We start from the raw sequence: 13,654 nt of genomic DNA, 5'->3' as shown, positions 1-13,654 counted from the left end.
CATTCACATTGTCTAATGCTTGATTTGACCAGGCGTAGACATGCTAAAGAAACCTCTCGCCGAAGTCCAGCCATTATCCCACACAACCCCAGAACCACCTCAAGAAGCGCCTAAGACGCAGAAGGAAGAGACATTTGCCAAAGCACGTATAATCTTCGGTTCAACAACCGCTCTCGAGGAACGCAAACAAGAGATTATGAAGTCGTCCCAAAACGTTGCTGGTGTCCTCGTCCCTCCACGCCCAGAGGAACCAGACAACTGCTGCATGTCTGGCTGCGTGAACTGTGTCTGGGATATGTACCGGGACGAGATGGAAGAATGGGCAGAGAAGAGCGCGCAGGCGAGAGCAGCAATGCAAGCACAACGACAGGAGGGCAAGGGCACTGGAAGCATGGTAGCGGGGGAAGGCATGCCGAGTCATGTTGCTACCAGTATGGACGATGACGGGGGTGGCAGCGAGACGAACTGGGACGGCGGTTTAGAGGACGTGGACAGAGACAAGCTGTTCGAGGATGTACCCGTGGGCATCCGAGAGTTTATGAGAACCGAAAAGAAGTTGAAGCTGGCGCAGAAGCAAGCCGAGACCACCACTGCTGCGTGAGCAGTGACGTTGATCCGATGCGAACTTGCTGTCTCCGTAGCGTTTATAGATTGTGTTCAAATACCCCACCATTATAGCCCCTATCAAAGCCCTCCCATAGGTCCCAACAACGCCCAAATTATGTAGCTCCCAGCACCCCTAGCCCATCTAGTCCTCGCCAACATCGACCCCCTTTGCGCTGAGGTCTTTCCGTGCCTCTGCTATCTGTTGCATAATCTCCGCGTGCGCCTCTGGTACGTCGTTGAAGGTAAAAACGCCCCAACCGAGCTTGAATAGAAGGTATGAGCCGAAGGAGATGAGAGCCCAGAAAGGAAGCTGTGTGTGGTCAGTTAAGCCCAGAAGTGGTAGTGGTGCGTATGCGGGTGAAGGGAATTGAGGACAAGGCATTGGGGGATAGCGTATACTTACAACTGGAACAACTTCTGCCTGGATCTTTTCAGGCAATGGGATGACCTGCAGGAACAAAGCGAGGTAAATCTAGCATAATTTAGCACACAAACTTCAAGACTGCAGACTAAGGGGGTGACATACCGAGGTTAGGAGCATCGCAATGCTGATAGTCTGTTGGGCCCGCGTCATCTTGGCGGTATTGTAGCGGGGCCTGAATTCAATGAGTGTCTGTGGTCAGGATGTTCAGAATAGCGTCAAGTTTGGCGTCGTGTGGTGTTGAGAGTTCGGTGCCAGATCGCTGAAATGTTGCCAAGGGATCTGATGCTAGGGGTCCAGCGGATCCAAACAGGGCAAGGCGGCTACGCCAACCCGCGAGCAGGTGGTGGGTCGAGGTTGGCGCAGGAATTCATAGTCTTTGCGTCTGAAAAAAACAAGCCGCTGATCCATTGCAGCCTTTCTAGAGTTTCCAGTGCTTCTATCGGTCCATTGTTGCGCGTACGGCGGCTGCAGGTGATTGGAACTGTTTGCCATCATTGTCCCGCTTGTACCGCCACTATGAACACCTGAGCATCATCAACAACTTTTTCGGCAATTGCGTTTCTTCATCATCACTTCCCTACGACATGCCATTATCCAATGAGGAGCTTGGCGAATATATAGCGTCATTAGAGCGCCTACTCCAAGGGAACCCTGCAGGCCAGACCGCTGCTCTCACAGGCTACGTGCATAAGCTCGAGGCTTTGACACGTAGTGGAGACCATGAGCCAGCAGAGAAGACGCTACAACTTCTTGGGACGGCTGTTGGTGGCCGAAGTATGTTCCACGCCCTCGCTAAACTAACGCTGCTGACAGCGGATAGAACGATGGCAGACTCCATTCAGAGACAGTGGCATCCTAGCATACGCTCTTCGCGGCCTGTCTACTGTTCGCCATGAGGATCCCATAGCGAAGCAATACCTGAGAGTCATCGGCAACTCAGTAGCTGACAATGGTACCGTATGCCGACCTTGTAACGGTGCAAATAGTCTGACTGTGGCCAAGATACAAACAGAGAGATCGCCGTAAGGGACATGCAAAGCATTGCTGGCTGTCTCACATCACCAGAGCTTCGTCTAACTGCATTGGCTGTGCTTTTCAATCTTTGCAACGACTTTGGTAAGCAGCAACACCAAGACCTCGAGGAAGACTGCTCACGCAGATAGAACCTGCCAAAGCCGCCGCTGCCGCCCTTAGGCTAGATGCCACAATAACAACATACCTTGTCCTTGACAGGATACCTGAATCTGGACTTGACTACGCCACAGATTTACTCAGTTGGGCTACGAGCAACCTAAATGATGCGCAGTTCAAAGACGAAGTTTCGCTCGAAACGTTCAAGAGTTTACTAAATGTGGCGCTCCAATACGATGAAGATCACCATCTCGAATATATGGCCATCTTGGTCCATTATCTTCAGGATATGGAATTCCAGCAGAGAATTGCAACACCAAAACTGTTAGACGACCTTGTCACACTGATGCTGGAGTTTGAGGCACGTCTTCAGCCCGACGAGATCGAGGCTGTATTCCAGGAGCTTGCAACAAGCAAGAACGCTGACACCGTCACGTCAGATGAGGCTCAGGTCCTGTTGCTAGCTCAGCTGATCGGTCTGCTGTCTGCAGCTTCATCGACGGATGTTTTTGCACGAAACTTCAACGTCAGAAGTCCAGTCATCGAAAGATTGGAAGCAAAGCTTCGAGCACCATGGGAAAGCGCACACCCGTCGACGATATGTGCATGTGTTATGGTTGGAAACTTGGCCATGTCTGATGAGGTTTGCATCGACATGGTCAAAATTATGGAGCTTCATCTCCGGTTGATAACTATTCTCAAGAAGAGTGATAAGCTGGCGCTTCTATACGCTGCGGCTGGTTTCATGCGACATCTTACCTTTCCAGAGGCTAACAGGGCTGTACTTGCAGATGCCGGTCTCATGGAAGCATGCTGTCGTATGCTCGTACTCGAAGACCCGTCGGTTCGTGGCGAAGCAGCAGCTATGCTTTGCAAGCTCGTTACCGGCAATTTCCACAACATCGAAAAAGTCATGTACGAGACGGTCGGCCCCGATACCGAAGCAACAGACTCAGAGATCTCGGCCGAAACCGTCATTTTTTCACACATCGTCGAGCAAGCCCTTGCCCCATCTGCGCCACTACCCAGCACCACGATGAAAAATCCCATGGTCGAGCTCGGCCGTACCATTGTTGCCATGCTTCGCTATCTTGGGCGACCGAATGCCGAGAAGGATGTTGAGGCAGTGCAAATACAGATTTTGCAGGTACCCCAGATTGCCAAACCGATCGCCCAGCTCGTACGCCAGCGTTTCTATCCTGAAGCCAGATCCGAAGGGCTACTCGGCCTAGGCTTGCTGGCCCAGACTATGGAAGGCGCCGCATCCATTGCTGAAGAAATCAAAGAAGATGCTGGCCTCCTTGAAACTATTAAAGAGCATGCAAATGCAACAGAAGCAGGTCTTGCACAGCAAACACCCACAACAGCTAGTAGAGACCATCAAAACGCGATTGTGCTGCTCCAAGCGCTGCAGAACAATGCGGTAAGAGAACTCCAAGAAGCCGTCGGGGAAGTACTAAGGACTTCCAGGCTGACCAAATGGACACAATACTCTCGCATTAGACAGTCGCTGTCCAAACACCAGCGGGACAATAGCACGTGGCGTAGATCCTCGGGCGACATCAGTGTAGTGAGTAGTCCTGGACGAGACTCGCCAGGGAGAGTCCGAGACTTGACGAGGAGGGTTACAGAAGCTGCAATAACGACGCCTGGTCGGCCCAGGACTTCTACATATGCGGGAGATCCTAATTATGACCGACCAAGAACACCGGTGAGGGTGAGAGAGGTCATGGACAACTTTGAGCAAGTCTCTCCTCGGACGGTGAAGGAATCCCCGGCGAGGGAACGGTTGAAGGGGAAAGGCATGAAGCGGACTAGCACAGCTCCCGCATGAAGACTCTAACGTTCTGAATGTCTTTTACATATACATCTTCTTAATAAAGCACTCTCCACTTGTTTAACTTTATGGACTTTGATGCATAATGACCCGTTGATTGTTCTGATCCGTCTACATGCTCGAACCTTCCACCGATTGACCGACACGCATAGTTCGGCCGTACACGGCCGCATACCAACCGAGGATTTATCAATCAGATAGAAGCATTGCGAGATCTATAGCAAATAGCAGGCATGCGAAAGGCATTGGATAATCACCTTGGCGTTCGCCGCGTCGAGTGATGGCAGCGGCGTAATCAAGTGGGCGCTGATTGGCCCAGGGCCGGCGGTCACGCGATTCCACCGCTAGCCACGGATGGTTCCATGACAACTACGTACGCGGCAGTCTGGTACTGAGAGGAATATATAAGGGTAGTGCTCTCACTATTTACTGCAATACAATCAACTCACCAAGTTTACTTTACCCGATTACTACATTCAACTTTGCAAACCAACAACCACACGTCTATTCGCCTCCTACCTCATCCACCAAACATTCAAGATGGTCTGCTGCGGACGTAACAACGGCACCTGCGTGTGCGCCCAGGAGGCTACTTGCTCTTGCGGAAAGCAGCCCGCGCTCCAGTGCAGTACGTTATTCCCTCGACGGTCCTTGTGACTGTGTAGTTCATTGTGCTAACCCAGCATTCTAGCCTGCGACAAGGCCGCCACTGAGAACAAGCTCCCCTCTTCAGCATGTGCCTGCGGAAAGCGCGCCGAAGGTGAGTCTCGGCCACATATGTAGCAGTGTACTATTTTTCAGTTGGGCTAATTCATGTAGACGCTTGCAACTGCAGCCGCTCCGAGACGGGCGCTTCTTCAAACCTCGAGACCGACTTCACCACCAAGAAATAGATTGGTCGTTGAGATGAGAGCTGTGTGTCTCTGCACTTGAAGCAAGAGAGTGTGGCATGGGCAGGGTGTTTTGGCGTTATGGCGGGTTCAAGCCGCAGAGTGATAATGATACCTAGTCTAAGTGGCTTATGAATGAAACAAACAACATCTTGTCTATATCGTGTACTCCGGATGTGTAGTGAAGCATTTTGTTGCGTAAAGTGTTGCCGGGTGTGGCTTTCGGGCTATGTCTTTGCTTAGTTGGACGTCGAAGGAGGTGCTATGCTGAGTGTAACTGCGTGTTCCCTGCATAGTGTTGAATGGATACTGTCGCATTGTAGCACGGCGCCAATATGCCCCTAACAATCACTTGCATATGGTAGCAATGCCTGCTAAACGTGTATCCGCACCTCAGCTGCTAGTATGGACCAAGACCAGGTTCTAGGACGACGGCAGGTCTTATGTGAATGAGGACCTAAGTTTGCATAGTCTGTCTGCGCATGTGTTTGTGCAGATAGTACTCGAGAGAGTGTCTGACATTGGGCGGGGAGGAGTGACATTGATTGCAAGTCGTTGGGGTGTCGCACGGTGCGGAAAGAGCTACCCACGCTAGACCCTGTCAGTCTTGGCAATCCCGTGTAGAAGATGCATATACTCCAGTGTCACCTTTTTCTGAACAGACGGACATTGCAGTGTTTGGGTGTGTAAAAGATGATGAGCAATGCTTGTGTGATTCAATCTACAGACTTGCCTCTGACTGCGCCCTAATTCTGCAAACCGCGCCTAGAATCCGCTGACAGCCGCCCCTTTCGCGAACTATCCACCTCCGCTCCGCAGGCGCGCACGCCGGCATAACCCTGCCTCGAGGACCGTACCGCTACTCTTGATAGCGCACCACCAAACACCGCCGCATTGTCGGGCTATCTACCAGGTGGGAACCGCCCACCCACCTCAACTACCACCAGCATGGCGGCCTCGGTCACTTCCAAGATGGCAGCGAGGGCTGGTGGAGGGCTGTTCAGTCGCGAGCAGTCAGGCAACGTGCCGACGATGCGAGGTACGGGAATCCACACACACACACACATATCATATGGCGGCAGTGCATTATGGCTTATAAACGTGTGCAGGTCTGGTTTCCTTCATTGCTGATTTGCGGAATGCTCGCGCCCGCGAGCTGGAAGAGAAGCGCATCAACAAGGAGCTGGCCAACATTCGGTGCGTACACGATGCCGAGACGCAGGGAAGACCGGAAGGCTAACTAGACTGCAGACAAAAGTTCAGAGGTACTTAGAAGACTCGCTTCCCCATGACCTGCTCTGACTTGGTGACTCCCAGATGCCGGCCTGAACGGTTACCAGAAGAAGAAATACGTCTGCAAGGTACACGCTCCAATGCCTTTTCACATGCACCCGTACTGATGTGAACAGCTCCTGTACATATACATTCTCGGATGGAACGTCGATTTCGGACATCTCGAAGCCGTCAACCTCATCTCGGCGACCAAATACTCGGAAAAACAGATTGGATATCTCGCCGTCACCCTCTTCCTCCACGAGGAGCACGAACTGCTGCACCTGGTTGTTAACAGCATCAGGAAGGACCTGCTGGACCACAATGAGCTCAACAACTGCCTCGCGCTGCATGCGATTGCAAACGTCGGTGGCAAGGAGTTGGGAGAGGCATTGAGTGCAGAGGTCCACCGCCTCCTCATCTCACCGTATGTCACCCGAGAACACATCCGCGGCCAAGCTGACATTGGACAGGGCCTCCAAAGCATTCGTCAAGAAGAAGGCTGCTCTCACTCTACTGCGTCTATACCGGAAACACCCTGCCATCGTACAGCACGAATGGGCTGAACGAATTATATCGCTCATGGATGATCCCGATATGGGTGTGGCCCTCTCCGTCACCTCATTGGTCACAGCACTGGTCCAGGACAACACCGAACAATACAAGGGAAGCTACGTAAAGGCAGCGAACAGATTGAAGCGCATAGTCGTCGACAACGAGTGCGCCGAAGGCTACTTCTACTACAAGGTCCCCTGTCCATGGATATTAGTCAAGCTGCTAAAACTCCTGCAATACTACCCACCACCAGGTCAGTAAATATCAAAACACAATAATCTCGCGACTAACACAAAACAGAGGACTCGCATATTCGGCAACTCATTCGCGAAGCCCTTCAGAAGATTATGGACTCGGCCCTAGAGATGCCCAAGAACGTACAACAAAACAATGCGCAGAACGCTGTCCTCTTCGAAGCAATCAACCTAGTCATCCACCTTGATACGGAACAGGACCTCATGGTACAAATCTCACAGCGACTGGGCAAGTTCATTGCATCACGGGAAACCAACGTGCGATATCTGGGACTGGAGGCGATGACACATCTGGCTGCTCGATCCGAAAACCTCGACCCCATCAAGAAGCATCAGGCAATCATCATCGGATCGCTAAGAGACAGGGATATCAGTGTGCGACGACAGGGTCTGGATCTGCTCTACAGCATGTGCGATCCGACAAATGCGCAAGCAATCGTGGGCGAACTCCTCCGGTACCTACAATCGGCCGACTATGCGATACGAGAAGAGATGGTACTGAAGATTGCCATCCTAACTGAGAAGTACGCCACAGATGTTCAATGGTATGTCGACATATCGTTGCGCCTGATTGCCATGGCCGGAGACCATGTTAGCGACGAAGTATGGCAGCGAGTTATCCAAATCACGACCAACAACGAGGAGCTACAGGTATACGCCGCACAGACTATCCTACAGTACATCAAATCAGATTGCCACGAGACGCTGGTAAAGATTGGAGGTTACCTACTTGGAGAGTTTGGCCACTTGATCGCCGACAGCAAAGGGTGCAGTCCGATCGAGCAGTTCCTGGCGTTGAGCGCAAAGATGCGAGGATGTTCGTCAAGTACGCGAGCGATACTACTCTCATGCTATGTCAAGTACGTGAACCTCTTCCCGGAGATCAAGCCACAGCTCCTGCAAGCGTTCCGCGCGTACAGCCATTCTCTCGATTCGGAACTCCAGCAGAGAGCATGTGAATACCTCACACTCGCCACGATGCCGACCGACGACCTGTTACGAACTGTATGCGACGAGATGCCTCCCTACCCCGAACGAACATCAGCATTACTCTCACGATTACACCAGAAGCACGCCACGACTAGCGACAAGCGGACATGGGTGGTCGGTGGTAAAGATGCAAATGCGGATCTCAAGGAGTTTGGTCTTTCACGGCAAAAGTCATCTGCTGGTGTGAAGCGAAGTTTTACGGAGCCGGTTCCGAAGGATGCAAAGACCGGCGCTGCGAATGGCACAAACGGCGCTGCCGCGATATCGAGCGACCTGGAGGGTCTGGATCTGAACATGGACGTCAATGCTCTCAAGGCACCGAACCTCGCAAGCGCCGCGCATCTTAGTCCAGACTGGGAAATCGGCTACACTCGTCTGCTGCTCCGCCCCGAAGGTGTGCTGTACGAAGACCAGCAAATACAAGTTGGTCTTCGTACAGAGTACCGAGGGCAATTGGGCGCTCTCATCTTTTACTTCACCAACAAGTCAAAGTTTGCAATGGGCTCGTTCACCACAACGCTCGACAACAGGTCTTCAGAAACGCTAAAGACGGATATCAAGGGCCTTCCCGACACCACAATTCCGCCAGAAGGTCAAACACAGCAAACGATCATGTTTGAGTGCAAAAATGTCTTCATCGACCCACCTACCATCCGCATATCCTACCTTGCAGGTGCTCTACAAGGCCTGACCCTACAACTCCCAGTGCTCCTCCACAAATACATGGAGGGCGCTGAACTGAGTGCAGAAGACTTCTTCAAGCGCTGGAAGCAGATTGGCGGTGCACCTCGTGAGGCACAAAGCATCTTCGGTCTCGTCAGTAAAAACCGAACTATGAACACGGACTTTGTACAAAAAGTAGTCAAGGGCTTCAAGTGGGGTATCGTCTCCGGTGTGGATCCCAATGTGAAGAATGTCGTGGGTGCAACAGTACTCCATTCAAGTGAGGGCAAGTTTGGCTGTCTGCTGAGACTGGAACCCAACTTTGAGACTCAGGTATGTAACTCTGAAAGCCATAAGGGTCATGAGCTAACAGTACACAGATGTACCGCATCACTATCCGTGCTACTGACGAATCCGTACCGCCTGTCTTGGTCAAGGCCATGGAAGACCGACTCTCACAGGGCATTGAGGGAATGGCCTAGATGCCAAACCCATACCTTCGCAGTAACAATATTTCTCGGCCGCGACCGCCCGGTCTAAAGCCCATTTCAGGCGAGGATCTGAATGTTCATAACCTAATTGTATCGCCGGAGAAAAACGAGCGTGCTTCTTACTTTCCAAGGTAATTGATTGTAACATGTCACGAGAGGAGGATCATTGAGATGGCGCATACCCTTTATTCATTCATATAGCGTGGGCAAGCACAAGTTGGAGCGTTGTTCTTTTTTGTTTTGCAATCGAGACTGGGACAGGATTTTTGCGTTGGTACTATGCGCCCTTTCAAAGTGATGACTACGTATATGCTGTGAATCTTGGGTTGAGTGCTTGGTTGAACGGTAGTGCCATGAGAAAAGGGCGCAACTTCTTACCTAATGGTGGACATGGCTACGCAGTGGCGGTCACAGTTTCTACTCGTCTTCAGTGGAAGCCACGGTTGAGAAGCTGCTACTTCCATGCTTTGAACCACTATCCGTACATGCTGTTGTCCCGACTATCTAGAGCTGAGTGAGGTAATGGAGGAAAGGGCGCAACTGCGACAGTACCATGGTACATGATGACAACTAGCGCTTCAATACGACAAGGACAACAGTCATGGAATGACCCACTCTTGTGATAAAAGCAAGACACCTTCCGTCTAAGCAAGCTTACTACACGCCTTCATACGAATCTCGAGATTCATTGCTACAAACTTTACACACCCCTTAAACACCACAAGTACACGTCCACAATGCCCGTCAACACCATAAGTTTCGCCGAGCACAACGCTGCCTCCAAGTTCACCTCTTCTACCTCCACCACTAAACCAGTCTTCTTCTGGAAACCCAACAGCTACCTAAGCCAATGGTACTGGAGCAAATTCACCGTCGACGGCGACACCTACGCCACCGCCGAGATGTGGATGATGGTACAAAAAGCACGTTTATTCAACGACGAAAAAACAGCAAAGCAGATGCTCGCTACCACGAAACCTCATGAGCACAAAGCGCTGGGGAGACAAGTTAAGGGGTTCGAGGCGAGGGTCTGGGATCAACGTATGTTTCTCCATTTCCCATTTAGGTGTCCTATATTATGCATTGCTGATAAGTTGAACAGATAAAGTACAGATTGTGACGCAGGGTAATTACCACAAGTTTACCATAAGCACGGATGCGGAGAATCTGAGGAAGATGTTACTGGCGATGGGAGAGAGGGAGTTGGTGGAGGCGTCACCGGTGGATCGTATTTGGGGTATCGGGTTTGCGGAGAGGGAGGCGGAGAGGATGAGGCATAAGTGGGGGCAAAATCTTCTGGGGAAGGCGTTGGTGAAGGTTAGGGGGGAGTTTGAGGGCGGAGGCGAAGGAAAAGGAGGGGGGAGAAGAAGTGAGGGGGTGAGATGCTGGAGTTTGATATCTGGTACAGGCTTTTGGTATCGTTTCTTTCTTCATGGGGATTTGCCAAGTACAGCCACACAAAAGTTATACAAATTGACCAAGCTTGTGCCTAAGTCTCAGACTGTGACTTGCGCAGAACATACTTGTACAGCGCAATTTGAGATGCACTACCGCAATTCATCCGTATACCGGTACACCGTGTGCTGTGTTGTTGGTAGGCAGTAGAACCGGTGATGCTTCTGTTTAAGGTCCCTATATCATGCTATTATATAGCTCGAAAAGGAAGGTACGGGTAGAGCCATGCTGAGTATTTGTCGGCGTAGATGCGGTCGGAATTCCGGTGTTGCGTATTCGAGGTCAGCGACGACGGACTTGGTCTCATTATGGGTCACCACGATTCTATAGTTAGAGCGGACGAGAAGAAGCCGCGGCCTAGTCAACCGTGTTATGCGCCCTCATTAAATGCAGGTTTGGCGTTCACATGTAAAGTAGAGTGTAAAGTGACCAAATGAGAATGGGCGCGGTCGAGCCAGGCCGTCAACCAATCGTGTCGGCCCCAAGTGCCGACCGCAAATGCGGAGGCGGAAAGCATCACGTGTAAGCAACACAGGTTCCCAGGAAGCTCGCGCCCGCAACTCGTGTTCATGAGGACAACAAACGTCTCTAGGCTTACTACACACAAGCTGATATTGCACTTCCATTACTGAGCGCGTACCAGCTGCCGACCGCCCGCAATGTCGACGATGATCACTTTTGCGGCCAACAACGAGTTTTTCAGGAAACGCAAGCGTATGTACAGACTGCGTCAGTGCGCCAAACACACGCAACTAACAACGAGCAGGCGTCCACCGCGCATGCGAATCATGCAAGAGACGCAGAGTAAGTACCTGAAGATTGTCATCCTATCATAAGCAAAAAAGACCCAGCTCCACCCTTGCACTAGGTGTGTGTGTACTACTACAATTGCAAGCGTGAACTGTGGAAACAACTACAGATACACAGAGCTTGTACCTTGCTACGATAGGAGATTCAAGCTTTTGAGGATCTGCTAACGGTCCACAGAAGCGTTGTAGCCATACTTTCGACGACGAGGCAGAACAGGGAAATAGCGGGAGGAATACCCAAAGTGGACATTCACCCTCGGAACCTGCGAGCGCGCACTACCATCCTCATGATCCAAGAGGGCCCCGTGGGGACTCGCATCCTCACGGCCATGCACACTCCACAATGCCGCCGTCGCAAAGTCCCGCCTCGGATCACACCGCCCAAACACCACCAAACTTCCTAGGCTACCTGAATCCGGAAGCCGTCTTACGAGAGCAAGTTCATTCCGAGCGTGGAAAGGCCGTTCAGTCACCCGGTCATCCTCCCATCGGACAGTGGATCCCAGAGCGGGACCAGCGACCAACGTCGACACAGTCTGGGCCGAGTACGTCCCGTATTGTTGAGACCGGTCCGCATTCTAACCAGGAGAATCAAATCTCACGGGCGCTTCAAACCTACCTGAATGCGGTCGGCGTTAATATCTTGCCGTCACGAGAAAACCAAGCTATACTGCTCGAAATCTACTTCAACTATGTGCATCCACTGTTGCCACTCGTCGACAAGGAACTCTTCTATGAACAGTACCATCACGGTAGAGAATCGCGGGTCCTTATGCAAGCGATATGTATCGTAGCATCGAAACACGCTTCGGCTGCGAAGCATCTGTATCTAGACAACGACACTGCTTCTCTGCCAATGAGCCCACGGGAGTTTTCTCAGAGACTGTATAATGCCGTCATTGTCGGTATCGAGGCAAAGCTGGAGAAGAATCGTGTCGTGCTGATTCAAGTACTTGCTCTGATTTCCCTACATTGCGAGGGTCCAGATGGCGCCGAACAAGCTTCAATGCACCTAGCCCAAGCTATCCATCACGCACATACATTCGGCCTGCAATTTGGACATCAATGGAAGAACCAGAGTTCGGAATCCCAAGGTAACTTGGAAGACGTCTTCTGGTGTCTATGGAGTCTTGACAAGATCAATGCTTGTATGAATGGGCGACCATTGCTTATGCACGATCGAGATAACAGCCTGAGGCAGTTACCATCAGATCCAGAGAAGCGGTCAAGCCCGTTCGGTATCTGGCTGCAGATATCTGAGATGCTGGACAAGGTCATAGATTACTATCGGCCCGGAAGGGCTGTGGAAGAGACTGGTTGGGAAGGCGATGACTTCTTGGGTTTCGAAGAGATGGTTGGTGATGGTGAAGATAAGTTGGACGGTCCCATTATGAGTAGGTTATCGTCGTGTGATGGTTAGCATGTCACTAATGTCTTACAGGCCTCCTCTCACTCTTCCACCACACCATGTGCATGGCCTCACATAAGTCACTCTCCATCAACGCCCCTGTCAAATCAACACCATCATACGTCCGCCAAAGTCTGTCAGCAACACGAGTCATCCACCTCCTTAACGCAGAACCGCCAGAAATGCTCCCACCGCTCCCCATCGTACCCTATGCGCTGGGTGTAGCTTTGAGTGTGGTATATCGCCACTTCCGGTCTCGCCGCTTAAAGGTTCACGTCAACCGCGCCACAGAGGAACTGAAGCAGTGTGTTCGTCTTCTTGACCGGCTACGCAACGCATGGTGGTCCGCCGGTACAACAGCAGATCTCGGTCGCGCAGTTCTCAGCAACGCCGCGGGACGCAACACCAACGCGGTCAACACACCCATACCCGTGCCAGCAGAACCCCGTCACACTGAACCGAAAACCGAACCTCCAACCCCACAGAGCACGCACAGCGGGCAACTACCACCGCCAAACCACCCCCAGCATTGGCCGCAAGACATTGAAACACGAATCGACCCGCGTCTTCAACAACACCAACCTCACCCCCACGCCAACTCTCCCATGACCAGCCTCCTCAATCCCATCTCCACACCAAACCCCGGCCAACATCCTACAAGCAGCGAGCGTGCAGACCGAGCTCCCATGGCCGCCGGCCCTCCTGCTGGCTTCAGTTTCGCCGAGCAAAGCCCAGATTGGCTCAACTTTGACGCGGCGTTTGAAAACTTCGAGGGCTTGTTGGGAAGCAGTGGTGCGGATTTGAGTAATGAGCTTTTCAGGCCATTGAATTATGAGACTCTCGAGGGGTTTCTAGATCCTGCTGCTTAG

At 51.8% G+C, this 13,654-nt stretch overlaps 7 protein-coding genes across 7 annotated transcripts; 6 read left to right on the top strand and 1 right to left on the bottom strand.

The window, feature by feature from the left end:
- Positions 1 to 40: 40 nt before the first annotated feature.
- On the top strand, positions 41 to 601 carry PtrM4_148480 (Oxidored domain containing protein; the record flags this gene model as incomplete). Its single annotated transcript, XM_001938684.2, has 1 exon — positions 41 to 601. The coding sequence occupies one exon, from the start codon at positions 41 to 43 to the stop codon at positions 599 to 601; it is 561 nt and encodes a 186-aa protein (XP_001938719.2).
- Positions 602 to 748: 147 nt separating this feature from the next.
- Positions 749 to 1,180, bottom strand: PtrM4_148470 (dolichol phosphate mannosyltransferase subunit 3; the record flags this gene model as incomplete). The annotated part of the gene is made up of 3 exons (XM_001938685.2): positions 749 to 916; positions 1,010 to 1,078; positions 1,133 to 1,180. 3 exons carry the CDS (start codon positions 1,178 to 1,180, stop codon positions 749 to 751), a joined length of 285 nt encoding a protein of 94 aa, XP_001938720.1.
- A 434-nt stretch (positions 1,181 to 1,614) lies between these two features.
- PtrM4_148460 (uncharacterized protein) lies at positions 1,615 to 3,995 on the top strand (the record flags this gene model as incomplete). The annotated part of the gene is made up of 4 exons (XM_001938686.1): positions 1,615 to 1,804; positions 1,851 to 1,982; positions 2,033 to 2,146; positions 2,194 to 3,995. The coding sequence occupies 4 exons, from the start codon at positions 1,615 to 1,617 to the stop codon at positions 3,993 to 3,995; spliced, it is 2,238 nt and encodes a 745-aa protein (XP_001938721.1).
- A 543-nt stretch (positions 3,996 to 4,538) lies between these two features.
- PtrM4_148450 (Metallothio domain containing protein) lies at positions 4,539 to 4,891 on the top strand (the record flags this gene model as incomplete). The annotated part of the gene is made up of 3 exons (XM_001938687.2): positions 4,539 to 4,626; positions 4,690 to 4,758; positions 4,818 to 4,891. 3 exons carry the CDS (start codon positions 4,539 to 4,541, stop codon positions 4,889 to 4,891), a joined length of 231 nt encoding a protein of 76 aa, XP_001938722.1.
- A 945-nt stretch (positions 4,892 to 5,836) lies between these two features.
- Positions 5,837 to 9,104, top strand: PtrM4_148440 (Vesicle coat complex, various subunit; the record flags this gene model as incomplete). Its single annotated transcript, XM_066109955.1, has 8 exons — positions 5,837 to 5,927; positions 5,998 to 6,085; positions 6,140 to 6,153; positions 6,206 to 6,249; positions 6,298 to 6,587; positions 6,634 to 6,968; positions 7,016 to 8,955; positions 9,003 to 9,104. The coding sequence occupies 8 exons, from the start codon at positions 5,837 to 5,839 to the stop codon at positions 9,102 to 9,104; spliced, it is 2,904 nt and encodes a 967-aa protein (XP_065959938.1).
- Positions 9,105 to 9,850: 746 nt separating this feature from the next.
- On the top strand, positions 9,851 to 10,219 carry PtrM4_148430 (uncharacterized protein; the record flags this gene model as incomplete). The annotated part of the gene is made up of 1 exon (XM_066109954.1): positions 9,851 to 10,219. The coding sequence occupies one exon, from the start codon at positions 9,851 to 9,853 to the stop codon at positions 10,217 to 10,219; it is 369 nt and encodes a 122-aa protein (XP_065959937.1).
- A 1,008-nt stretch (positions 10,220 to 11,227) lies between these two features.
- PtrM4_148420 (Fungal-trans multi-domain protein) lies at positions 11,228 to 13,654 on the top strand (the record flags this gene model as incomplete). The annotated part of the gene is made up of 4 exons (XM_001938690.1): positions 11,228 to 11,282; positions 11,335 to 11,372; positions 11,556 to 12,771; positions 12,819 to 13,654. The coding sequence occupies 4 exons, from the start codon at positions 11,228 to 11,230 to the stop codon at positions 13,652 to 13,654; spliced, it is 2,145 nt and encodes a 714-aa protein (XP_001938725.1).

The sequence above is a fragment of the Pyrenophora tritici-repentis genome, chromosome 9, assembly GCF_003171515.1.
Source record: "Pyrenophora tritici-repentis strain M4 chromosome 9, whole genome shotgun sequence".
NCBI classification, from domain to species: Eukaryota; Fungi; Ascomycota; class Dothideomycetes; order Pleosporales; family Pleosporaceae; genus Pyrenophora; species Pyrenophora tritici-repentis.
The sequence above is the reverse complement of the archived record's forward strand: the minus strand, read 5'-3'. Positions and strand labels throughout refer to the sequence as shown.